At 47.7% G+C, this 27,697-nt stretch overlaps 1 protein-coding gene across 6 annotated transcripts in view; it reads right to left on the minus strand.

Moving 5' to 3' along the window:
* The window catches only part of PRDM2 (PR/SET domain 2), a 163,909-nt gene that overhangs the window by 68,333 nt on the left and 67,879 nt on the right, over nucleotides 1-27,697 (minus strand). For 3 of the 6 annotated variants that reach the window (XM_045999689.1, XM_045999671.1, XM_045999681.1), the window contains 2 exons: nucleotides 18,175-18,285; nucleotides 7,560-11,940 (listed from right to left, as the gene is read on the minus strand). The exons of 1 other annotated variant lie outside the window; for it this stretch is intronic. In XM_045999689.1, coding sequence (XP_045855645.1) covers nucleotides 7,560-11,940; nucleotides 18,175-18,285 — 4,492 coding nt within the window. Of the gene's footprint in view, nucleotides 1-1,080; nucleotides 5,660-6,470; nucleotides 7,446-7,559; nucleotides 11,941-18,174; nucleotides 18,286-27,697 lie in introns of those variants that run through there. 2 more of the 6 variants (XM_045999702.1, XM_045999695.1) reach the window with 2 other exon arrangements.

Here is a 27,697-nt window from a genome sequence, read left to right on the forward strand (position 1 = left end):
TCATGCCCACCAATCTAGACCTTGCTCCTACTATGTATTTTTTATCTCCTAGCACTGTGTACTTAAAGGACCTGCATCTTGTAGGCAAACTCCCAGAAAAAAGGTCAAGGCACCCAGGAGGAGGGACCCAACAGGGGCTGTGACCTTGGAGTACTGGCTAAGAATCCACACAACCGGCCAGCCTTCCTCTTCCCCTCAAGGCCTATCACCTCTTCTTTCCACAAAGTATACATGCTTTCCTATAGCCCAGGGCTCAAGCCTGGCTTCAGAATAGCCCCTTACTCCCCACCTCCCACGTCACCCCCCACCCCTCGTCCTTCAGAAAAATGGGGCAGAAACACAGCAGCTAGTCTTCGGAGAGCACATAAGTGCTTGAGCAATGAGGCACACACATTCGTCACCATTTCTCCCACCTCACTTCAGGAAGTCTGCAACTTGCAGAGAAATCACCGGGGGGGGGCTTTAAACTACAGATGACCCAGACCAACCCACAGTCTAAAAGTTTGGTTTTGTAAGCCTTTGGAGCTGGGAGCTCAGTCCCCCTCTGGGCTGTCGGAGAATCACTGCACAAGAGACACGCCGGTCGCCCAACCAGCGCGCCAGCCACTGCGCGTGCCCTGCAGAGCCTCTTGGGACAGCTCGATCTCTCTCTGTGCTCTAGAATGAACCCCACCGCGGTGCTTCAGGAGGACAGTCACTGAGAGATGAGATCCCGAAGTGGGAGCAGCAGGGCGGGTGCCATTAGGTAGGAACAGGCCACAGGTCACCAGGTCTCCAAAACTCGGACAAATGGCAAACCACCACCTCTAACCACCAGCCCGTTCCTTAAATGTGGTCTTGGTATCCAAGGCGGCCTTTCTCTCGCTCACCTGCAAGGCAATCCACTTTCAAGGGTAAGTGCCACTTACACGTCTTTTCTGGATGTCAGTCAATCCGTCTGAAGGTTTGACAGCAAATCAAAATCCACCCAAGCAGCAAATGCAAGAAGCTGTCATTTTAGTAGGGTCACTTTAACGTATTACAAGATGGCAGTCCTCCAGATATCCACCCTCACATATGAAGCCAGAGGCATCTTCTTACCACCCAGCCTTTGGAGAACTGTGACACGGTGAGGTTTTCGATATTAAGTATAAATAGGAGAGACCACCAAGCAAATATAAGTTCCCCAAGGACCGGGATTCTGGTCCACTGACGTAGCCCAGGCACCCGAACGCAGCCCTGGCATATGGCAGGTGCTCACTAAGCTCATGTGATTCCGCACAACACCTTGCTAGAAAGCACCTGCATAAACCACATTCAAACAGCCAGCCCAGAGAAGGGCTTGTAATCAGAAACAGTGAGAGGTGCTTCAAAAGAGCAGAAACGTAAGGCTTCAATTACTAGCCTTTTGAATTTTTTAAAATGTTTGACTCCACGAAGGGTAGAAGCAACCAGACCAGGGGCAGTTTGTTCCTGGTGGGGCGGGAGTTACCGGACCTCCCGGGGACTGTGCCACTGTGTCAGTGTCCGCACACCTATTGCGCTCGAGCCCTGCTGTCAGCACCCGGGTCCCAAGGAGCCAGACCTGGCCCTGCTCTTTCAATCCAGTGACGCAGTCTGCGCAAAACCAAACCCAATAAAAAAGACCTCCTTCTGGCAGGAAAACACAGAGACTATCTGGCCCACTCCCTGCTAAGCAGATTGGGAACGAAGATCCACAAAGTAAAAGAACTTGCCCAAGGTGAAGCCACCCACGCAGGGACACAGACGGGACCGGTCAAATGCCTGGTCACTGACACGTGAAGGGACAGATGAATGGTGAGCACCTGGGCCACGACGGAAACCCACTTCTCCTTCCCAGCCCAGGGCTCGACCTCACAAGGCGCAAGGCCCAACTCGTCAGCAGGGCACTGGGTGAGCTGAGCGCCCAGTTTAGCATGACATTTAAATCAAGGCATCCTCCTCCACACCTGTCTCCGCCCCCTGGGTCTCTATAAGGGCAGAGCACCATTAAGCACCATAAGCCAGAGACCGGACCACGTGGCCAAGGGAGGCTGATCACCTCCGGCTTCACCACCGTTCCCCCGGATCCATCACCTCCGGCTTCACCACCGTTCCCCCGGATGTACTAACACGCAGGGAAACGGAAGTATGAGGAGAGCAAGTGCTACAGAGGAGGACATTATGGAACTGCTTATATACAACCACTTTTAATTTTAAAAAACAAAAAACACAGCAATTCCACGTAAGCTTAATACAAACATTACGACTGGTGTCATTCTTCCGGGGATTCTTACAACGAAAAGACCCCAAAGCAAACTGTTAACAAGCACAGAGGAAGCGGAGATCCCACACATGATATCTTTTATTTCCCTCTCGCAAAGTAAGTTCACCAGGTGCTTCTTAGCACCACTGTCCCGACTGCACGTCTACCCGCTCACGGGGATAGAAGCAGTGTAACCTACATCCAGCGAAGGCCGAAAAGGACGACTGAAGAGAGGTCGTCTGGGGGGACCCTACGTGTCGCACTGCCTACCGGGGTGCGCGGCCCTTTCCTCTTCCTCCCTCACTGCTCCCAAGGATATACAAAAGCAGTCCTTTCACAAGGGTTTAGAAAGTGTTTTTATTGGTTACAATTATATAAAATGCATCACTTGAATTCCCTCTGGTTATTAAGTGCTTGCTAGCAACAGCATAAAAACACTTCTTAGGCATCTAACAAGCTCCAATGATCTCTTTCATGCCAGAAGGGGAAGAACGCCAAAGGACACGTCTGTCTGTAAGGAACCTCCCTCTCTCTCTCTCTCTCTCTCAAGGCTATATTGGTGAAAATCAACGGACAACCCCTTTTGTATGTCAAATTGTAAATTTTAATGTTTTCATTAGAATAGTCTTTTATATCACTCTCCAACAAGAAACAATAAAATAACTAACAGCAAACTTCAACACAGGAACACTCTTCAGGTTAACAACTCCAACCAAAATGGAAAATGTAAATCACATATAGTACAATTGAAGTGTCCAAAACAATTTAAATAATTTTAAATATTTTATTTTTAAACTGCTACAAATGCTTTGTACATTTCAACATAAAGTCCCCATAACAGAAATGTAACAAAACGGGAATGGTTGTGAAAGGGTTAAAGTGGCACAAATTCACCAAACAAGCATCAAACTACACATTTTCAGAGGTAGATTACTTTTAAAGTTGAGAACAAAAAAAAAACAAAAACAAAAAACCAACAACATGAATAGAACCAAGCCGTTTTCCACCAACTCAGTCATCAGTTAAGGGGAAGGCACAGAATGCAGAGAGAAGCAACACTTACATCCACTCAGGACAAGGCCAACCTGGGGGCTTTCTGCTCTTTTAGAGACCGAAGTGTAAAACCTGGCATGTAAGTTCATTTATACTTGCGTGTGCACATACGGTGCGTCCTGGCCGCAGGTGCATTGCTACAGTCTCCGGTACCAGTTACGAATTAGTGCCAGACAGTCCCGGAGGATAGCGCCGTCTGGATATACGGACACGACACTGGAAGAAGCATTTTTAAAAAAAAGAAGTCCGTACCCAACCTGCTTTCCTCTGCGTCATGCTGGCAATCTGCTTGTGACACATATTTAAAAAACAAAAACAAACAAACAAAAAAGAACCGGTAAGCTGAGAAAAGCTAAACGCCTCTCTGTGTAGAACTCTTAATTTAAAAGAAAGGCATCAAGAGCTGGTGTGCCACCAAGACATTTTAGAGTGAGTGCGTCAGAATCTGTCATCCCTGAAATCTACAGAGAACTAATCATAAACCACAACTTGCTCTGCAAGGTTAAGTTCCAATCATTCCCTTCTCTGTTGCGTGCCAAGACCCAGGGCTGTGCTTAGATCTGAGCCCCCAGTGCCGTGGCCGCATGCCCTCCTCCTTGTACCCCCATCACCCGGGAGCCCAGCGCACGTGCCCGGGCTCTGGCAAAGCGGCGGAGATCAGACCCTAACCAGGGCAGTGAGAAGCCTGGCGACAGTCAGTCGTGTGTTAGGATTTTTGAGTCAGCTTCAACTGGTCTTGCAAGCGTGGTAGATCTCGCATCCTCGGCCGTAGTGCTTAAGTGGAGCATGCAATCTTTATTTAGTCAATTAAAGTTTGCTTTGTCTGGGGGGGCTTTTCTACAGGAAGCTCCTAGAAAATAAGGAAACTGAAGATGAATGGCAACATCCCACCACCTGACATGACTGGACCATGTTAACGGAACGGTGCATAGACCATTCCACGAATGTCGTTATGACAGCAACAGAAGGACGCTGAAGGCGCACAGGAACTTGGGTAGCCAACTTAGGAGAGGCTGGAAGGGACCACAAGCAAGTCTCTTTGGAGCGGTGTGTGGCAGAGACAGGTATGTGAAAACTCAGCATCATCGTGTATTTTAAATCAATCCATGGCCAGCAGGAAAACATGGTCTTCTTAGTCTTTAAGTGTTTAACGGGTACACAGTATTTTTTTTTTTTAAGTTGCTCCAGAAGAAGCATTAAAGAACAGTAAGAACACCTTGAAATTTACAAAGACCAGAGATGGTCTTGGTCTTTCCTCCTTAACAGCAGGTGGAAATGAGCCCTTAGCAAGAGATCTAACTCCAGTCCCACAACACACAGGTGGGCTCTGGCCACTGACTGTGGGAGGTGAGCCCAACACAGAGTAGGGCACACTGGGTTGACAGCTGTCCCAGGAGCATCTAAAGATGGGTGGTATGCCCGGCGTCCTCTGTGGCTCTGCGCTAAGAAGAGACTTGGAACATGTGTCTTTGTTACACCCTGACTGGCACAATGTCTTGTGCTCCAGGAAATGACCAACTGGCAAATTCTGCTGAGCCCTCAGTAGTCAGTGGGAAACTCTGACTTCATTCACATGGCTCCACAAACTGTGGAATCCTCAACTGGCATTCAAATGCAAAATGTCCGAGGGCTAGGGACTAGCTCTCCATCACAGTCTGTAAGGCTGAGACACACAGGAAAAGGATGTATGGCCAATTCGGTGCAAGTCCTTGAATATGCAATGCGCCAAGTAAAGCAAGATCACTGAAAAAACCAAGGCAAAGCAGCTCCTTCTAAACATGCACCATGAAATCATCCCTGAGTAAAATCTGCAAGCAGAAATACAGACAAGGGACGAAGACGACAGCTAAAACAATTCCTCTCCAGCGTAATACACCCCACACGGAGGGAGGACGAGGCTGGCTTTCTAAGAGCTCTGGGCTGGACAGTGATGACCCCCCAGCTGCCCGAGGCCGGAGCTTAGGAATCCCAGTTTTACAGCAAATGCACAACAAGGTGCTAAGAAGATCACAACAAACTCTCCGAAGAAATGCCCACTCTTGGGTGCAGATAATTAAACTATGAAGTCCTAGGGAACATGTTGATTTTTTCACTTCCCAAAAATACTTCACCAATCTGTGGTCACCCGTAAGCAGCCCTCTCCCTCCCCACACCTCCACCCCAGTGTAAGACACACGTCCTTCCTTCAGATGTGCCCACAGCACAGTGCCGGCAACTCATGCCACCGGGGGCCACCACTGGGAAGAGGAGTCCTGCTGCCACCATCTCCCGATTAGAAATAACAGCGAGGTTTTCATATCAGACTCTTCAGTGTTTCCTTAGTTAGGCCAAATCCATTCCAGCCACGGAACCCTCTATTAACTATCAAATAAAGCAAAATTATTAAGATTAACTGAGCAAAGAAAAGAGACAAAATTTTATTAGGCACTTTGGTCCTTTGAAGTTTTCAGCGTTCTTCAAAAAGCACTGGATGAGTAACAGGCCAAGTGAATGAACTTCATCCATGTGTAGTCACTCAGGGAGCTCACCTTCGTTGTACTTGAATTTTTCATGACCTCACCCTTGAACTGGATAAATGGGATCTGGTACAAAATGAGTGATGCTTTCAGGTAACTCTGCAGACAAAAAGGGATGCCTAGTATATTCTAGAGCATCGACCACCCGGGACGTGTTTTTAGTACAGTCTATGAAAATGATGGCATTTTCTGGTTCTTTCACCTTGAAAAGGACTCGGTTCAAGAACATCCTGTTGCCATGAACTTCCAGAACACAGACGGGGTACAAACAGGTACACAGTTAAACTGCCACAGGCAGGCAGCTTGAACAGCTGAGAAACAGGTGCGCACTGTTGCTGGGGCTAAGCTCCAAGATGCTACGTTAGGCATATGCCATGGCCGGAGACCAGACGCCGACCTGGAACTACAGTGATGGATTATTTAGTTCACTCGTGAAAGTCGCTCTTTAAAACTGTGACCCTTCCTTCCTACAGTAAATTATTCCCATCAGCCTTGGCTGATGACCCTTCTCTACATCTTTCTTCAGCCACGACTTAAGGCACACCTGCACCAAGGACCCCGCTCATCAACTGTGCAGTGACCACAGCACCTCGGCGTCCTCAGGACTCTCCGAGATGGCAGTCACTCCCCAGAATTCATTCTAATGCTTTCACTCAAAGTTACAGCCAAGAAAGCCTAGAGCCGAGCGGCTCGTCACTCTGAAAGGACAAGATTTGGAAGTTATGTCGCAGCAATTCTCTCTGATGTCGCCTGTGTCACGTGGGACTCACCCGGAGGCATCACCCAGGAGCAGGGATTCCGAGAACACGCATCAGCTCAGGTTACCTGAGTAACTTGGAAAGTCTGAAAAGTCAGTATGACAAATGGAACCACTGCCCTGTGTTTTTCATGTGTCGCTGAGAACGGTTCTTAACACAGGGAGGACACAGGATAAAAGTCATCCCTAAGATGAACTGGTGTGCCGTTATTGGGGGGGGGGGGGGGGGAAACAAAGGCACTGACGCGCCTGCCCGAGGCACCTGCCAGGCTCTGCGCCCCCAGGCAAGGCTCTCGGGCGCTCCCTCCTCTCCTTTCTTCGGAATCTGGCCCGTCTCTTATCCTCTGTCTGGAGAGGGGAACGGGTGGGGCGACATAAGGCATCTTAAAAGGAGTCCGGTGTCCTGCGTTTCTTTCAACCAATGAGGCAACTCTTTCACATTAAAACCCGATAAAAGAAAGCACGAATGATAAAAGCAGGCTCGACTACTGTCACTATGCCCCAGTCACAGAAATATTGAACAAGACTACAATGTGGTTTCAACGAACTCGGTGATCCAACACCTTAACCATGAGCAATGATCTATGGTCCAGAAATAACACACAGTGACACTGAGATATTACCCAAGAGATGAAGGAAGCGTGAGAGCATTTCGTCTTTTCGTAACAGGGTACTTTTGAGAGCTTTTTCATGGTTTCAAATTCAATTCCCAACCGGCCCTATTAAAGCAACGGTACCGCTCGCTGAGTCCTAGATCTGACACCAGAGCTGGGAATTCAGGTCTGAGGCAGTCAAAGCAGTACAGTGTGACCCTTCTTCATGCCTCCAACTGAACCAACAGCTACTTCCTCCTTTCAACGCTTATGGCAAAATTCTACAGGAAAAAAGGAAAAAATACCATTGGGCAAGAATAGTGTGTTCTTCCAACCATCTTCCCCCCCACACTGGTCAGCTCGGACTTCCTCTGGCCCTGGAAGACTCAGCTTACCTGAAGTCCTTCAGCTCCTGCTTGCCACCGCTGTCCTCCCTCCTGCTGTCCCCCGGGTCGGCAGAAGCTGCCAGCTGGAGGCTGCGGGTGACCGGCCCCCCGCTCCGTTCTCTAGATTTTACATTGAACCGGTCTGTTCTTTGCTTACTGGCCAAAGCAGATCTGCTCTGCAGGACGGCTTTGCTCTTCTGCACCCGCACGCGCAGGCCGCGGGCCGTCTTGCTCGCGAGCGGAGCAGAATGATTCTTGGCCACAGCCTTGGGCTTTTTCCCCTCAACGTGAGTTATTTTGGCCATTCTGATCGGGCTCGAGTTCCTTAAGGAGGAACTTGGCTTTTTGGACTTGACCGAAGCCGCGAATTTGACATTCTGCTTGGACCTGAAGGACGAGGAGGGCAGCGAGACCGGGGCGGGGCCCGAGCTGCGTGCTCTGGTCTTGCCCAGAGGAGCCTGCGTGCTCTGCATCTTAATCTCCGCGTCCGCTGTCCGTCGCCGGTGGCTGCTGCTGCTTTTGTCGCTACTTGCAGGTGAGGAGTGTCCGCCTTTCTTGGATGAGTGGGAAACTTTTTTTTTGGAAGGAGAGAGCGGTTTTTTGGGACAGCTGAAGGCGGCGTGCTTGTTCAGGCTCCCGATGTACGTGAACTCCCTGTTACAGTACGGGCAGATGTGCGAGGACGACTCACAGGCAGTTTTGAAGTCGGCCTTCTGCTTCGCAGATTTGTTTTTCTGAAGGATTGCTTTCTGGACCAGCTGGTTTTTTTTCTTCAATGCGTTTAGTTTGAGCTTGTTCGAGGACATTTTGCTGAGCTCGACGCTAAAGTTCAGTCTTTTGGGCTGTCCCATTCGTCTGAAGGCGTTCTTCCCGGAGTTATCGAGAACCACCACACCGTTTTTGGGCTGGACAGTCTGCTTCAAGGGCACTGGGTTTTTCTTAGGGGTATACCTCTTCTTGTCACTGGCCGAAGCACACGCCAGGATGTGTCTATGCAACTCCGGCATGTTGTCAACACCCTTCCCGCACTTGGTGCAGCGGATGGCAGTGGTGAACGTCTGTGGGATATTGTGTGTAGTGAAATTTGTGGCCGTCACACCGATGCCCATGGGGTTCCGGTGATGGTACTGAAATGGGGGTGGTTTAAAGCTCGGGTAATGCTGATTGAGGCCCAGTCGGACATCCGGGTCTTTCGTCTTTATGCCAGAAGCCATTATTTTTATGGTTGTGTAAAGTTCTTCGGAGGAATCATTCAGCTCTTCTTCTTCTTTCGACGCCTCTGAAGGATCTTCTGGCAAACTCTGCATGTGCTCTCGCTGGGCCTTGCTGGGATCGGTGAAGTTCTGGGGCCGCAGGGTGCCGCTTTCAAACTCATGGTGGGTGCACACTTTGTCTGGGTGGAGATCTCGCTGGTGCTGCTGCAAATTGCACAGAAAAGCAAATTCTTTTTTACAAACTGAACACACAAAGATATTCCCAACGCCATGAAGCAAAAAGCGATGTTCTGACAGATCAGTTTTAGCCTTAAAGAGCTGCACACAAAATTCACATTTGAAGGGCCATTCTTCAGCATGGACAGATAAATGTTTGGTTAGATCTTTAATGGAAAGAAAAGGTGATTCACAGACATTGCAGACGAAGTTTTTGTTGAATGTTTCCTGAACAATCTCCTGTTCAACTGCAGACTGGGCTTCTTCCCTGGGTTTCGGATCGTCATTCTCTAGTTCCTCCTGCTTGAAGGTTATCATGGGGAGAGAAGCTTCCAGATTATCCCCAGAGGAAACAACAGATGATACTGCTGAGAGCGGTGGCGGCGAGGGGGAAGAGGAGGAAGACGAAGAGGAGAAGGAAGAGGAGGAAGACGAGGAGGAAGAAGATGAGGAAAGTGTGGGGGGTCCGGGCGAGGCAGCAGACGTGAGCGGCTCCACGGAAGGGATGGGAGATGGTGACGGAGACACTGTAGGGGAGAGAATGGGAAGCGGGGACTGCACGGTGGCATTCGAGAGAGGAGAGGGACACGGACGGGGAGAAGCCCCAGAAGAGGGGACCGGAAGAGGGACGGTAGGAAGGAGTGGAGGCGGTGGCGTGGCAACAGTCAACACCGGAGGACAGGCTGGGGGGGAAGAGGGGTGTGTTGGGATCAAGAGAGGAGGCAGCTGCCCAGAAGAAAGGGAAGAGGTCTGTAGGGCAGGTGAGGAAGGAGAGACATCAGGTGGGGACTCAGCCACAGGGGCCGATAAACTGGAATCCGGGCCAAGGCCAGCGTCTGGCTGGGGATCCAGGGACTGACAAGGACTTGGGCTCCGTGTCACATCTGCAGCGCTCTCTACCGGTAAATCGAGGCCATTGTACTCATTGAGAAGAACCTTCTGCAGCATGCACGTGGTTGGTTTCTTCTTCTTTACAGCATTGCAGGCTTGCTGCACCAGATGGTTTTCTTTGAACTCCTTGCCTTCCGAGTCGCCACACGGCTTCTTATGCACACTGAGATCCAATACGGATTCCCACTGGACGGGAGTCTTGCCTGTGCCCTCAGCCTTCTGTTTGACACCGCTGGATAAATCCAGCGGCTGCTGGTTGCACACATTGCTGAAAGTAGAACTGGCTGCCCACTCCTTGGATACCGGATATTCGTCAAAGCACGGCGGGCTCACGGCTTCTCGCTCCTCTCTCCCAGATAAACTCCACGCCGGTGAGTTGCTGTGGCTTTCTAATTTGGGCTTTTTGGAACCTAGAACTCCATCAGTCCACGCTGCTTTGCTGTCGCTCTGCTTTGCAAAGTCTCGAAGGGCGGGACTGTGCTGCGGGGAACTGGGAGGAGAACTGGTCCGCCGCTTAAACCTACTCGAGGTCACGGGGAGCATCGACGCAGGAGCGGACACACAAACAGGCCCTAACTTCGGGATTTCGGTCGTGGAAATGCCTGCAGGAGGAGTTAGCTTGTCCTGGGTCTGAAGAAGTTGTTTGAGCTTCGATGACAAGTACACGGTTTTCTCTTTGTGGAAAGACACGGCCTCTGACGTGGCTATGGTGAGAGGCAATAAGGAACACGAGGGCACCGAGGGGTCAGGCTCCGTCTCGGCTTTGATTTTAGGTACTGTGGGAGGACTTGCGGTTCTCCGTTTCTTGGACTCACTGTTTGTGCCGCTGGAAGGCTCTTTAGGAAGATCATCTCCTAGGGAGGCCTGTGCGGTCTTGACGTTTTGAGTGATCTCCACCGTGACCGGAGTGAGCAGACAATTTATCCCGTACAAGTCCGCCGAGCCGGGCTCCATCTCGATGACGTCACAGTTACTCGTGCTACTGCTGGTCTGAATTTTGCCATCGATATAGAACTTCAGGTTTTCTGAGATATTGCTGGAGATATCCATGATGTACACGTCGTCTGCCTCCCCGTCCTCCTCGGGCTCTGTGCTGGGCACATAGACACTCGGGGCGGGCGGGGCGGGCTCCGCGGGAGGGCGCGGCTCCTCCAGGAGGCCCCCTTTCCGCCGCACGCCCTTGGGGATCAGGTGGCGCTCGTGCACCCTGCGCTGATGCCGTCTCATATTGGTGTGTGTCCCGAAAACCTTCTTACAGTACTTGCACGGATGAAGCTCTTTGACTTCCCCATTTTCTTCTCCAACCGAAGACTGGACGGCCTCTTGGGGGGCCTTCTCTGAATGCGCGAGCAGCGAGTCCTGCCCGAGCCCGGACGGCGGCGAGTCATCCTGCGCGGCAGCCGTGTCCCCGGACGCCCTGCCGTCGGCCGGCTCCTCGGGCGGCTGCAGCGGGACACTCGGCTTCCGCTTCAGCCCGGCCTCGTGGCGCCGCTCGTGCCGCCTCCTGTTGACCTGCGTGCCGAACGCCTTCCCGCAGTACCTGCACTTGAAAGCATGATTGACCGTGGATATGTGAATGTGCATGTGCCGTTCGAGCCCCTGTTTGGTCGTGAACTTCCTCTCACAATGCTGACACGGAAACAGAAACGTCTCCAACAGATCGCCGTTGGCCTCTTCTTTAGTTCTGGGAGTTCTGGGAACAGGGGGAACCTCCAGAGAGCCCACAAGCGTTTCTTTCGAAACATTTTTTGGTTCTTCTAATAAATCTTCTGGCTTCTCATCACATCGTATTTCTGGCTCTTGCGCAGAGCTTTCATTTGGCATGTCCGCTTCCTCCTCCCCCTCTTCCTCCAGCTCGTCCTCCTCATCTTCTTCCTCTTCCTCCTCTTCCTCCAAATCATTCCCCTCACAGTTCGTGGCTTCTGGCTTCTCGTCCAGTTCTGTGCGGGGCTCACAGGCGCCGGGGGGAGCTACGAGCTCTGGAAGCACATCCTGACTGACCGCCTCCTGCAGAACGGCGGTCTGCTCCGCAGCTGAGGCTGAGGGCTTCTCGTCCTCTTCTTTGGGACCTAGAAGGCACAGGGAAGCAGAAGCATGGGCGTGAGGACGAAAACTAGCCACCTGAGGATCAGTTCTCAGTATTCAAACAATTCCTCTTATCACCGAAGAGGGATGCGGGAGACCATGACCAGCAACCGAACGCTCTGCCTCGTGTATGAAGCTACCGTGGACAGGAGTCCATTCTGTTCACTTGTTCAACACTCACAGAGCCCCTGCTACGCACCAGTCAACACGCCGTGCAGTGAGGATACGTGTGCGAACACAGTGTGCCCACATGGAGCTCCGAATCTCTTCTGTGTTCAGTCACACACATGTAAGTTCAGTTTTGTTGACAGAAAGTGTATTACTTAAAACTGTGCTGGAGGGGAGCCCGGGTGGTTCAGTCACTTAAGCATCTGCCTTAGGCTCAGGTCATGATCCCAAGGTTCTAGCATCGAGTCCTACACTGGGCTGCCTGCTGGTCCCTCTCCCTCTGCCCCTCCCCATGCTCGTTCTATCTCCCATGTACCCTCTCTCTCAAATAAATAAAACCTCTAAACAAACAAACAAACCACCAGCATCTGATACTGACACAACAGGGGATTCGGACCCAGCATGCAATGATACTGGACATATCGGGAGTCTGGTCGTGAGTTCCAATTCCTCTTGACTCCAAACTGGAACTAGGAAACTGCTAATCACATCACCAGGTTTGGTTCTCCACAGGTTGTCTTGAACAGAATGATTCTCTCCCTCCTTCCTGACCAAAACTATGTATTTAGAGGCTAAGACATGTCCCAAGACTAATCGAATTATTAAAAACTCAAGAGCTGTAGAGAAAAGGAACCCTCATGCACTGCTGGTGGGAATGCAAACTGGTACAGCCGCTGTGGGAGACAGTACTGGAGGTTCCTCAAAAAAAGTAAATCAGTAAAACGACCCTACGGTCTAGCAGCTGCACTCCCGGCCTTTTACCCCAAAAACACACACACACTAGTTCAACCCTATGTTTACTGCAGCACGATTTATTTACAACAGCCAGCTGTGGAAGCAGCCCCAGTGCCCACCGACAGTTGAAAGGATAAAGACGACGTGGTGCGCACACACATGAATATTAGTCAGCCACACAAAAGTGTAAGATCTTGCCTTTGCAGCAACATGGACGCAGCGAGGGAGTACAGTGCTAAGCAAAGTCAGTCAGAGAAAGACAAGTACCGTATGATCTCACTCAAGTGTGGAATTTAAAACAGAAAACAAATGAGCAAGGGGGAAAGGAGAAAAAGACAAACCAAATAACGGACTCTCCTAACTACCAAGAACAAACTGGTGGTTACGGGGGGCTGGGGGAGGGGGGCTACTGGTGAAACAGGAGATGGGATTAAGAGTACACTTCTCATCATGAGCAGAGTCCTGTACAGAATTCCTGGGTCACTACACTGCACACCTGAAACCGGGGTCATGCTGGATGGGAACGGTACGTTAACTGTATGAAACCGGGGTCACAATGGATGGGAACGGTACGTTAACTGTATGAAACCGGGGTCACGCTGGATGGGAACGGTACGTTAACTGTATGAAACCGGGGTCACGCTGGATGGGAACGGTACGTTAACTGTATGAAACCGGGGTCACACGGATGGGAACGGTACGTTAACTGTATGACACCGGGGTCACGCTGGATGGGAACGGTACGTTAACTGTATGAAACCGGGGTCACGCTGGATGGGAACGGTACGTTAACTGTATGAAACCGGGGTCACACGGATGGGAACGGTACCTTAACTGTATGACACCGGGGTCATGCTGGATGGGAACGGTACGTTAACTGTATGACACCGGGGTCACACGGATGGGAACGGTACGTTAACTGTATGAAACCGGGGTCACGCTGGATGGGAACGGTACGTTAACTGTATGAAACCGGGGTCACGCTAGATGTGAATGGTACGTTAACTGTATGAAACCGGGGTCACACGGATGGGAACGGTACGTTAACTGTATGAAACCGGGGTCACAATGGATGGGAACGGTACGTTAACTGTATGAAACCACGGTCACACTGGCTGCTAATGACATTGGAATTAAAGTAAAAAGTTAATAAAAAGAAAAAAGAAGAAACCCACCTGAGCCCAGACAGGTGGTCAGGGAGGGCTTCAGGGAGGGACTCACTAGTTCGAGGACAGCGGAGCAGAAGTCTAAAGAAAATGAGTCACGCAAATATCTGGGGGAGGGAAGACCTCCAGACAGAGGCAACAGCGGATGCACAAGCTCTGAGTCAACAGGTTAGATGTGTTCAACAAACAAACAAACAAACAAACAACCAGCAAGAAGTCAGAAGGTCTGGGGTGAGAAGCGACTGAGCGACTAAGAAAAGAAAACTCTAGGTAGACAAGGATGAAGGCAGGGAGAGGTGGTGGGAAGTGGTCAGACACTGGACAGATGTATTTTGTTTTGTTTTAAAGATTTTATTTACTTATTTCACAGACAGAGATCACAAGGAGGCAGAGAGGCAGGCAGAGAGAGAGGGGGAAGCAGGCTGTCCGCTGAGCAGAGAGCCCGATGCGAGGCTCGATCCAGGACCCTGAGATCACGACCTGAGCCGAAGGCAGAAGTTTAACCCACTGAGCCACCCAGGTGCCCCTGGACAGATGTATTTTGAAGATGAAAGGCTAACAAGAGTGCTGACTGGCTGTAGTGGGTAGGAGAGGGAGGGACAGAAGGAGGGAGAGGGAAGAGCCAAGGAGGATTCCACAGCAACTGGAATAATGCCATTTACTGAAAAGACTGAGGGAAAGTAGGTCTATGCAACACCCCTCCCACCCCCACTGTGTGTGTGTGTGTGTTGAGGGGGAATCAAGAGTTACTTTGGAGACACAAACACACTGACACACAGTAAAGATATTATTAAGTCATCTGTTTTGCAGGACTCAAGTTCAACAAAGAGGCTGGGCCCAGACTCTACAAATTCTCAAACCAGAAGTGGTATTTGGAGCAAGGACTGCATGTGGCCACCTGGAGAATGAACGCAGACAGAAGAGGGGTGGGAAAATGGTCCCCCAGAGGACTCCAGTACTTACAGGCCAGAAGAATGGCCAGTGAGGTTATTTGGAGAGCCGAGAAGAGTAAAGAAAGTTCCAAAAGAAGGGAGCAATCAGCTGTGTCCAGAACTATGAATGGTTTGGCGAAGAGGAGGACAGGGTTGAACATCCAATTTACCAAGGTGGAGGTGTGGTGGCAGTGACAACAGTGGGGACAAACGCCTCATGGAGTTCCTAAGAGAAGGGACAGAGCGGGGAGACAGGGAGACTACAGTGAAGCTATCGGGGAAAGGACAGAAGTGGAGAAGTGGCTGGGAAGAATCACAGGGACAGCAAGGGACTCGAAGCCAGGTCCTGTCACAAGCCCATTTAATGCTGACGGCGCTGCTCTCTGTACAGTCCCACCCGAGTCCCTGCTGAATTAAGCTCCTTTTAAGAAAACGCAGTAAGCATTAAGAAAAGCTCCGTAAAGGACGCAGAGCCACTCTGACCGCGGGCTCCCCGCTCACTGCGCCGGTTTATACCACGTGCCTGTACCAGGTGCACGTGAGTGTCCAGACCCTCAGCCTCACAGAGCTTCACTTTCAGCCTCAGACGAGGAGGCGGGCACCAAGACTGTCATGAATGACCGGCCATGCTGTGGGACTGGTACAGGCTGCTACGGAAGCATGGAGGAGAAACACCCAACTACTTTGCTCATCAGGGAAGGAATGCATCTTAGAGGAAGGACTGAGCAGGCTGAACCTGAAGGTCAAGGACAGAAAAGGAAAAGCAAACAGGAGGAATCAAAACATGTCGCAGACTGGAAATTAGTGTGGACTTATTACCTGGGGGCAGTGGGGCTCCATTAAGGTATTTTAAAGCAGCAGAGCATCATATGGGAGATTTGGCTGCAAGATGGCTTATGGGATTGGGAGGACATTTCCTGAAGGCTGGAGACTAATTCCAAGGAGGGGGTATTAGAAGGGAGAGACTAAAAGATGGAAATGGAAGGAAGCAATGGACAGAGAAAAGAGCAGCCAGACTGTCAAGAGAAGACACCTGTCAACAGACCCAGTGACCACCTGGATGTGGGGGGGAGGAGCTAAAAAGGCCAACCATTCCCAGCTCAGCAAACACAAGGTATTCGTGACAAGCTCACCTCAGCCCTGCCCCCCCCCTCCCCGCTCTGGGCATTAAGTCTTACTTTTACCTGTCCACTACCTCTCTCCCAACAGACCAGCCTCCTCTCCCTGAAAACAAACTTCATTAATCCCACGATTTCCCCACAAACAGGGACACCAGTCATTTGATGGTGGCAGGAGTTAACTCCCTTTCCACATACATTTTCAACAAAGACTCAGCATCTTGCTAAAAAAAAAATCAAAATGAGACAACAGAAAATGAAAATAACATCTCTAAGGCTTAGTAATTTTAGAGTCCATTTTTAGCCAAAATCTGTGGTTTCTGTTACAAGGGGGGAAAAAAAACTCTTTCCCTTTGATTGGTAAACAGTCCCAGACTTAAAACTGTCCAAAGTCATATGGAGTAAAACACTCAGAGATCTATTAATTAACTAGCAAGGCCCACACCAACGTGTATCCACACACCCGATAAGGTCTGCTGAGTTTTAAAAACAAAGGAAGGTTTGGGGAACACAAAGAAGAGTCAGGACTGTTTGCTCAGTACACAGACCGCTTGCTGAGGACAATGCGGAACATTCAGGAGAAGCTGACAGCTAGCCTGTGAGGAACCAATCACACTTGGACCAGCTACTCCACAAAAAGGTTAAGTATTAGGTACTTTTCCTCCGAGGACCAAACATCGTGTTAGGAATAAATAACCTGTCTTCAATTACTGAAGGCGAGAGAGGGCTGTTGGATTTTCTGTAATTCTGCCACTAAAGGCACTGCGGTTGCGCAGTATCTGTGCCGTCGTTCAAACAGAAGTCTTAATTAGCTAATCTGCTATCGGCACACAGAACTTGGTGTTACGAGGCTCTACGAAATCAACCTGTCTGTTCTTGCTTCATAAAATGCCACACGATAAAATCCTTTACGATGTCACCACTGCAAACAGTGCTAATAAAGTGGTTTATTAAAAGGTATCCAAATACTCTGGTTTCTCTTCAGATCACATCCACTTTTTGCCCTTTTAAAAAGGCATCCAAAAATAAAATAAAACTAAAAAGGCATCCAAAATATTTTGTTGGGTTTTTTCCTCTACAAATATTTCTTGGAATATTTGTATTCCAAATATTTGTAGATTTTGAAATTTGCCTGTTTGGGTCACTACAGACACTTCTTAGAAAGCTCCAGTCTGCACATATTTGCCACATAACGAATTATGACATGCCTCCTTCATTTCTATTATCAAAGGTCTCAATATGGTCGCTCAGCTGCAAGGAGCACAGAGCAATCTGCCTTTCTGATGATTTTGCAATCCATGCCTCTCTCTCTGAATCCTCACCTCATGGAGGGCCTAGAATATCAATCCTCAGAAGGGATGATAAGAAAATCTGGTATGGAGAAACACGAAGAAATAAAATAGGAATTTAGTTTCTAACAAAAAACAAGGGGCATGATCCCGGGGTCGTAGGATGAGCCCCACAGCTCCCACTGACCCCCCCCACCCCCACTCATGCTCCCTCTCTTTTTCTCTCTCAAATAAATCTTAAAAAAAAACAAAAAACCACACACAAAAACAAGAATACTCTTCACTCTGCACACTTTTCATGCTGATACAGAAAATCAAAGGTGTATGATATTTCAAGTAAGTTTCTAACTGGAGTGCAAACATAAACATATAAGTATGTAAGTCATAAGCATATAGCCAGATAAAACACTTTGGAGTAAACACACTGACACGCCCCCACGCAGCTCAGGGACAGACGAGTGGCAGTGTCCCAGAAGCCTTCTCAAGTCCCTGCCAGTCTCGCTTCTATCACCAGAGATTTGTTTTTGATGGTTCTGAACTTTAAAAATTATTTATAAGTGTCATCATATAGTATATGTTTCATTTCATTTTAACCAGGGAATAATTCCGTTTTCAACAAAGAAGGTCTTTAGTAGTATTTTTAAGGGGAGGTGGGATGGGGAAGGTTCAGTTCACCATGTTAAGTTCAGGCAGCCTTTTGCTGTTAACCCTTTCCAGTTCTTGGGTGAAGTCTCAGAAGGGCACCCCAAGGAGATTTACAATAACTTCGCATACATACCTAAATCATACAAGGCCAACTTCCGAGCTTACCTTCTGCAGAATCTCGCATATTTGCAGAAGCAGAATCTGGCTCGTTTGTCTTCAGCTGTAGGTCTTCGGTTTTGTTTGCTTTGTTTTTACTTTCCTGGGATTTTTTCTTCCCTAAAACACAACATTTATTTACTTACTTATTTACACACACATTACCCTGAATTCTCGAAAAAGACAATTACTAATCCAATGACAGCAAATGGCAGATTTCTAGGCGATTATATCAGATTTCTAAAGAAAGGAACAGACGATGAATCAGAATACTTTTAAGTCATGTCGGAGAAAAAAAAAGAAACCCATAAACCTGTATTCTTGGGCATTAGTTCCCCTACCAAACTAACAGATCATCTATTCCAGAAAAGTTAAAAATATTGATGTTGGAGGAAAATGAGAGTGGCAATTAACATCGAGTTTCAATACCACACATAAGGACTGGCAAAAGTCTGTAAGAAGCACACTGGGGAAAAACAAGACAGTAGATCCTGGGCTCCTTTTAGTTAAGACGTGCTTATCCGTAACCGTGGAGCGAAACGGCAGGAGGAGGCTCCGCTGAACTGCCAAGGGCGTACGCATATGCGCAGAGGCTCCAATACCAAACGCAGAGTAATTAGGAATAATTCACTGTCAGGCCGGCATGAATCCTAAGGGTCCCCGTGGACTGGACTCCAGGTCCAATACAATTCAGGATTCCATCAACAACGGGAAGAATGGAATTCAGGAAACACTAACTGGATTCCAACTGCTGCCACAGCTCAGAAGGTAAGATTAAAATGCAATGCATTTCTGACAAGCTAGAACAAGGAGCTCAGGTCACCAAGATACTCAATACGGATAAGCAATTCTCCAGGAAAGTACCAGTACCGAAGGTTTGGAAGCTCAGTCTCTTTGGGATTTAACCAGAATCTGTGGCCCTTTCTTTGGTATTTTTTTAAATTCCGAGTTTCTTTGTCCTGGTAGCTCCTGCTTTTCAGTTTTCAGATGCAGAACAGGTTCCTCTTCAACCTCCCCAAACACTCCTTCCCTCTCTCCTTCTGCAATGCAGGGCGGTCCTTCCTTCGGAACAAGCTTCGTGACACCTTTTTGTCTGAACCGGCAAAATGACGAGTGGAAACCACTCATTGCTCCTGGAAAAGGACGACTACGGAGGAGCAGCATTAACTAAACTATGGATGACACATGAAAATGAGGTGAGAGATACAAATAACACTGAAAAGTTCGTAATGGTTAAAAAATGGAAACATCCATTATAATATGAAAATATCCTTAAATAATCCTTAAAAACACCACCAAATTTTGATAAATGATTAAGAGATGAAAAGGGGGGGTACAATATACTCAATAATTGGCCAATACTATTTTAAATCCCTAATTCTTTGGTCCATGAAAAAAAAAATGCTTTGATGCTTTCTGCCAAGACATAAGGTAACAGTTTGTGCAAATAAATTCCTGGTAACACCTCCATCCCTCATTTCCACAGGCACCTAAAATGGGACTCAAGACCCAAGCAAGCACTTCCCTGAAACCACATTTTGGTGGGAACAGAAGCCAAGAGCCTGCAGGGGGAAGGATTATAAAGCAATCCCCCTCTGTACAGGGCAAAGACACAAAAAACACCGTTTCACAGTGAAAGACGTAAGCTCCTCTTGCAATTCTTTCTTGGTCAACTGAAGGGCACGAAGCCTGATGACGACAAAGCTCTTGAGGAATCCGGCTGTGCTTCAGGATGCCTACATTCCATCTACTTACAATTTTCTTATCCTCCCGACGACAGACGCCCTTCCCTGTGTGCGATGCCCAGTCCCTATCAGGTCACTGCGCGCAAACACAGGTAGAAATGATTCCCGCTGCTAAGTTCCTCTAACACCACAGTTCCTGTCTGCTGAGACCCCTGGGAGGACTCCTGGACCGCAGGGTGCTTAATTTGAAAGTTAGATTCAGGAAAGTTTTTCCCTGGATCACTAACACGAAAATGTTTTAAGACATCACGTAACACCTTGTATATCCCAAAGAGCCCAAGGAATGACCCTTTCTTACCTCCTACTTTCTACTTCGCACAGGCCTGAGTTTTTGGAGTAAGTAAAGGCAGAGGTACAGTGTACACTTTGCCTGGTACACGTGAAGCTTAGGGACATTAAAACAAGTCACACGGTGAAATTTAACAGAAAAACAGATGTCCTTTATCGTAACAGAATCCCTTAAAAAATCAATTCAGAGATTTTTCTGCAGCCTCTCAAGCACTACACAAAGCTGGTTAGCAGGTCATACAAAAAAACTGGCCTATACGTAAACTAGAGTATTAAATACACGACGTTCCTAGATTTGTAATACAACAGCACAACCTTAATAATATCACTCACTAATACATATTCAGACTGAAATCACACAACTACCTAAAAACCAAAAGTACCACTTTTAAGTTTCATTCCCGGCCTAAAAGAGTAGTAAAACAGCTAGCTGATGTCCATGTCTGTTTCTGGCCTCCCCAAACCTAATCAGTGAGAAGTGCCCCCCGCCTGCCCCCCAGGTACCCTCTTTAAAAAACAAGACCAGGAAAGCTTGATGCCCTGTGAAGAGAAACCACCTGAAGCAGGGACACGTGCATCCTACTGAGAGGGCCACAGGCTGCCTGGGCATCCCGCGAATCACACCCTCCCTCGGGGGCTGTCCCACGCGCTGGAGGACGCCCGGCAGCATCCCGGACCTCCACCCACACATGCCAGGAGCACCCCCACTTTTAACTGTGACAAGCCAAAGTCCCCAGACATGGCCAATGTCTGGGATGGGGGTGGGAGGTCTCCCCAGGTTAAGAACCACCGGGCTGAACCAATACAACACAGGTCACCAAAGACATAATGGGGCTCTGCAGTCTATACATTTAAGAACTTTAAAAGTATGTGAATACCACTAATAAACCACTTGCAAAAACTAAAGAAAAGAACAAGTAAATGTACTCCTGAGCATCTTTGGTGAACACCGACAGACTTAATTTCCCATAGAAATGAGCCTATCATGAATCTAATTATCATTCGTTCGTGAGACAGAGATTCCCAGACACATGAAATGATACAATCGTAATCCGAACCATCTGACACCTGAGTTACTTCCCATTAGGACTGCAGACCAGAGATGAAGGGGCTATCAAAACCACCTGCCCTACCGGCTCTTCTGAGAGAAAAATGAAGGCCAGGGCCCCAGAGGGACCAGCTAACCAGCCTACTGAGAGAACAGAAATTAGGGCCCAGGTGTCCCGACTCACACTTAAGCATGCTTGGTGTCACTCAAAAAGCCAAATACTGCTGTAACAGGTGGGGGAACCTGCTACATTTCCTTAAGTAAGTAAATTTCTTTTCCTGGTACTTTGGTTTCTGTTCTATTTGTAATCAAACTTAAAGAGAAAACAAAAATAAGCCTGTAACCAAAACCACCGCTAAGGACGCTTACACAAGGGCACGGGGACTTCTTGGTGTCTGTGAGGCGGGAAGGGCCTCGGGAACGGGTCCGGCAGAGCCCACTGGGAGCCTGGTAAGCACACGTGTGCACTTACCATCGGGGTCCTGAAGGGTCCTACATAGAAGCTACTGCCAGCTGCGCGCTCCACTTGGTCTAAACAAGAAAGATACAGGAATGAAACACAAGGAAAGTGAAATGGACACGCCGACAGATCACAATGGAGGACAGGACAAACTTCGTGCGTGTAAGGAGAAGATACACAGTTATGAAGGAAACTGAATGAAGCAGAAGGAAAAGAGCAGTCACCTACTGCATCAGGGTTCTCACGTGCGTGTACACACACACACACACACACGCAGATAAAAATAAAGAAATCAATCTGTAATTGTGTTCTCAGCCGCCGACAGGAGGGCCCGCTCGGTATACTTACTCTCAGGCCCGCGCCACATCCCCGCTGCAAAACAGACGCTCTGACCCCGCTCCGCCGAAGGCCCCATCTGCACCTCTCATCCTGCAGAGACCCAAGGTCTCTTGCGTGCCCAAGGTCACGCAACTAAATCAGCTCTAGAGCCAGAACGCACCTGCAAGGATGATGAGGCTGAAAGTGTTCTTGTTACTACGTTTCTTAAGACCAGTAATGACATAATAAAAACATCATATGCTGTATAAAGCACTTTTTTAAAAAAGATTTTATTTATTAGAGAGAGAGCATGTACATGAGCAGGAGAGGAGTGGACAGAGAGAGAAAGAGAAACCCAAGCAGACTCCTTGCTGAGCATGGGGCCCCACTTGAGGCTCAATCCCACAACCCTGAGATCATGACCTGAGCTGAAACCAAGAGTCAGACACACAACTGACCGAGCCACCCAGGCGCCCCTACAAAGCACTCTCTATGCACTATCTCACTTGGTTTCAAAGACAAATGAAAGGAAAAGTGACAGAGACATCCACTGCTATTTATAGAAAAGGCACAAGAATCAACAGGAGTGCAGATTTTTTTTTTCCATTTCAATTTTATCTGATGCCAGAAACACTCATCAGTCAATAGCACAGAACCTCGACCTAAGCAAATATGATTCACCATTAAACAGTATCAGTAACACTGGGGTTTCTAGTGAAATAGCTACCATGTAGAGAAGTCAACAGTCATAATGACTACTCTTTAAAAAGATAATGTCTAGCATTATACCTCTGGTGTCTGGCATGCAAGTTGCAAAATCAAAATTGCCTAAAGCATCACATAAATAGTTTAACCTAGGTCTGGACTGTGTTCTAGTAGTCTAATAAAACTGGTCAAACACTAGCAAATTCTAGAGAATAATGTTTCACTTAAAATCTGCAGGCTTCAGAAAAAACACCCAATTCTGGAAGGCGTGTTCAAGTTCCATTAAAAATTCATCACAACAGTGAAGGCTCATGCACTTCGTGATTTAAGTGAACTAAATTTAGAACCCTATGTAACTCTGCATGCACTGCCTCCTCACTGGGGAGCTACCCAGCTCCTAGGTACAACATCAGAATTCAGTACTGGGGCACAGAAGCAGGGCTCGGGAGCTCACCATCTTACTCACATCCACAGCTGATTCCATACCAGGTGAGGCCCCATCTCTGAGCACTTACCATGAAAGGTCAGCAAGAACATGGGCTGCCCTGAACAGGAGCCTCCAGACTCCCCCAGAGGAACCCCTGAAGGACTCCCCTAAGGATGGGCTGTGCCTGCCGCCTCCAGGGCCCTGCATCTCACCGAGCCCTTCACCTTGGCCATGTGCCTCCATCTACTCGCCTCCACTGGAGCCCCCACTTTGCATGGTTACCTCTGATGTTGTGATTACAAAACCCCACAATTCCTTAGGCTTCATTTGCCTCAGGTTTCCCCTCTGCTTCGGAGGGTTTCACGGGTCTGACATTCCTAAGATTCCTCTCCCCAGCCTTGTGACATCTCCTTTTGTGAGCATTCCTTCACAGGGTTTTCCTCTTCTCCCTGGCCTCAGCCAAGAGGGTCCCTCCTAGGAAATCTGAAGACTGAAGGCTTTCATACAAGGATTTAAAAAGGCTGAGCTGAGGGCACACATCTTAGAGAACAGAAGACATGGGACGGGGGAATAATGGGCTGTTAAAAGGGAAAAGAGAAGAACCTAAGATTTGAAGCAGGAGGAGCCTCGAAGGTGGCCTTATCTGCTCCCCAAACTCCACCAACATTCCTCCTGAAGCTTTAGTTCATTACAGGAGTTGCCTAAATTCTCACAGCAAGTTGGCAGCGAAACCAGGACTTTTACTCCCATCCGATTCACTGTTCGTCCACCGTGTTCTAGAGGCCTTGCTGTGAGTGACACTTTCTGGGCCCTAATTCTTTCACCCTTATGAAAGATAATTAATGGCGCCATCTGCATTGCAGGCAAGTTTGAGAAATTTATCATAAAAACATAAAGTCAGTATAGAGCTTTTCAAGTTTGTGAAAGACAAGGATGGAGCCTTCTTGACAGCAGGCTGGCAAGGCCCTGCCAGCAGCACTCAGAACACCAGCTTCAGAGCACAGTCCAAGTTCCACAGGCAAAGTGAAAGGCTTGGCTGGTAGAAAAGCATAAAGTTCAGTAGGCCTGGCTGGCTCAGTCGGTAAGGCACTTGACTCTCGAACTCAGGGTTGTGAGTTCAAGCCCCGGGCTGGGCGCGAACTTAAAAAAATAAGTAAGAAAATGTTAAAAAGCATAAAGTTCATGTTAAATGACTTCTTCACAGTATTAACACACACACACACACACACACACACACACACACACACAATCTCTAACAGACCAGGTAGTGAGGAAGGGCATTGATGGATGATAGCAAAGTCATGGCTGAAAGGATGATGACCGAGATGTTCCGTGGAGGCTGGTAAAGGGGAACAGAGTCAGACCCCAGCAGTTTTCTATCTGGGGTTGGTTAACGTTCTACAGTTAGTGTTGGTGAGTACAGAGGAAAGAAGCTGGAAACACATATGCCCATAAGTCTTCCATAAGGAATTAACAGTCCATTTCGATAATTTTAACGTACGCTTAAAAAAGAAAACCAGAAGATAATGACTGTGTGAAGTCAGCAGAAGTCACGGTGAGGACAAGCGGGGAACTGGTTAGCAGGACTGAGGCAAAAGCAGAGCCTCCGAAACCACGGCCAGAAAGGCTCCAGCAAAGCTCAGCCCAGCTGCACACAGGGTGGGGCGTGTCCATCAGACGGTCAGAGTGGCTGCTACGGCTGCCCAAGGTGACACTGGGGGAAGACGAGCCCCTCGGAGCCTCGCCCCGGCTCTCCACAGCGTTTGGGAGGAAACCCTTTGAACCGGCAAGATGCCGGGCAGTAACTGGTTTTCATGAAAGTAATATGCTACACACTTCCTTTACACTTAAAATAACTTTTATACTTAAAATAACTTGAAAATGTATCTGATAGTAAAAATATTCTGTTAAGCAGCTTGGGCATAATTTCAACCCTTTTCTGTAGTTAGACTCGCCAAGAGAGCTGTCTATAATCCTGGATACAAACTGTAAAAATAAAACCTCTCCGGTTTTAAGTTGCTCATAGTATTAAAACAGGACTCTAGGCTTTGCTTCCAACAGAAACAATGGAAAAGTTCTGGATTTTTCAGCGCTGCAGATCCCGGCGTAAATTCCTGGGATGCTTGCCTCGCGCTGGGGGGGTGCTTTGCACCCTGTGGAGGGTCTGGCCCGCAACTCATCCACATGCCAGGCTCATGGGAGGAAAAGCAAGGATCACATCTGAAGGGAGCTTTTCGTTTCTCTAAAAAAGGCTTTTAGTGGCTTTGACTGCATAATCCCAAATACCAGAAAAGGTTCCCCAAATAAACTCGAATAAATTCAAATTGAGAAACCATTACATTTCCTTATATTCTTTGGAACCTCAAAGTCTTATGGCATGAACAAAATGATTTTAGAGACTAAGTAAGTAAATACCTCTAAAACTTAAACAAGCTACCAGCCTGTTCTACTTTATAATTATTTTAATTTCTACGGTTCTGGTTCTTCTCAGGGATCTTCAGTAGCTTTTCTTTTACAGGGGAAAAATTTTCTCAAGCCGGAAAACCCTGCATATAAAACGTGCGTTGGCAACTACATTAACTCCAGTTCAAGAGTCAGTCCCTGGAGGCCAAACAGGAACTGAAGCTGCGTAGGGAGGGGGTGTGTGGTCTGCGCCTGGCAACCCCCAGACGGGAGCACACAGCCACACCCTCGAGAATTCCTCATCCTCAGCTGAAAGGAAAGTCATTTACGATGAATTTTACGGAACTATATCCTGATGAATTAACTGTGAAATTTAGATTAAAAGTACTTTCAGGAAGTGAATTCTAGATATAAATCTGAGAGAAGACACCATTACAATACTTTAAATCATTATCTGCAATGATTTACAGAAATGCTCGGAGGAATAGTGGTCAAGCCTCATCACTAAGGAAGGTAGGATACCTGTTTGTGTTCGTATTTTCTCATTTTTCTAGATGAACATTTGGTTACAGTATGCAAAAAACAAATGAATACGTTATTTTTGAAAGGAACACCTAACAAAGGCAAAATTAATGAGCCAACTGAAAATGGCCACTATTGGCTGAGATTAACATATGCAATTTTATAACAGTACCATTAGGAAAAGGTCTCAGTGGTCTATGTTGCCTACATAGCAGAAAGTACTGAGGAGCTTCTCTTCTACCTCCCACCTGAATACCAAGTCTAAGTGTCCAGGAAAAAAAACATCAAAATTCACAACAGACACACACTGAAAGAGAGTGTAAAATAGTCAGAAGAGACATTACTGAGCAGCCGACACTGCTCACGACTCAAATCATCGCGGCTAACCTTCTGGCAGGTCGTCTTCAACTCATTCCCCATGCACCATGGGACTTCAAACCAAAAGTTAATTTCCCTCCTCCTTTTGAGCAGCCACACACCTTGTGTTCTTTTTCTTGTGTCACTGCACTCAGTTATTTTATCCCTCATTATTTAAATCAAAAATCTAATTTAAATAACCATGTTGAGTGCCTCCCAGGTGTAAGCGAAGGGTCAGTGTGCTGGCAGGCAGTCAACTGTGATAATCTTGAGAGTACTGTTTCCTGGCTTTTATTTTGCTTCTCCTAAAAATGTGAAATCAATATTCCATGTTTGACAGAGGCTTAAGAAACAGGTTATAAAAATAAAACAATCTACAGAGATACTAAGCTACTCATCACTTGGATCTACCATGGAACACTTGTTCCGGCATCATTCTTAAGGCTATTCGTCACTACTGCTAAGCAATCTCGTTCTCTTCTTTTCAAGACCTCAACTGTCTTCCAGCCTCCACACCTGCAGACATACCTCTACCCGAGCCTGTGATGGACACATCGCCGCTCCACCAGGAAGGACTTGGACCTCTGGATGTTTACACACGTGCACAGACCAGCACAAATTTGCCCACTCTGATAACTCAAAATGCTGTCTTTCAGATTCAAGCAGAGAAGGAATTAGAATGTGTTCTCATAAGGTAATTATTTTTTAAGTTGCACATTACATTTATACTGGAGATCCTTTTCTTTTAAGATCTGAACCTAAAAACTAAATCCTACTAGTTGTAACTAGTCTATTTAACATTACATCTCACACTCAGACGCATCAGCCTGTATCAGATTACTGTTCAAATTTAGCTCAAGCTCAATTCTTGCAAGATTAGAATTTTTCCTTCTAAATACTAAGTTTCTGGAACCATGGTGAAGCAGAAGTATTTTGATTTTTCTTGGATGCTTATAATCTACAAGACAGTTTGTTGCGAGCTACAGGGAAAATTATATATGTAAATAACTACAAAGATGTCTGCTCCAAAGGAACTTAAAATTGAAGTCATATCCAAATTTGCGAAAAGCAAGTCCCTTTGCAGAAAGGCCCTACCTAATGTCAATAAAAAGCAAATGCTGAATGGAAAAGATGTTCAAGACAATGTGAATCTCATTAAAAATAAAAATGAGGGAGGGAAGTGAAAGAGGGAGGAAGAAAGCAGGAAGAGGGAAGGCCAGGGAAGTCGGAGAGGGAGGGAAGGGGCAGTAAGAGACAGG

This window comes from Meles meles, chromosome 1, assembly GCF_922984935.1.
Source record: "Meles meles chromosome 1, mMelMel3.1 paternal haplotype, whole genome shotgun sequence".
Taxonomy (NCBI): Eukaryota; Metazoa; Chordata; class Mammalia; order Carnivora; family Mustelidae; genus Meles; species Meles meles.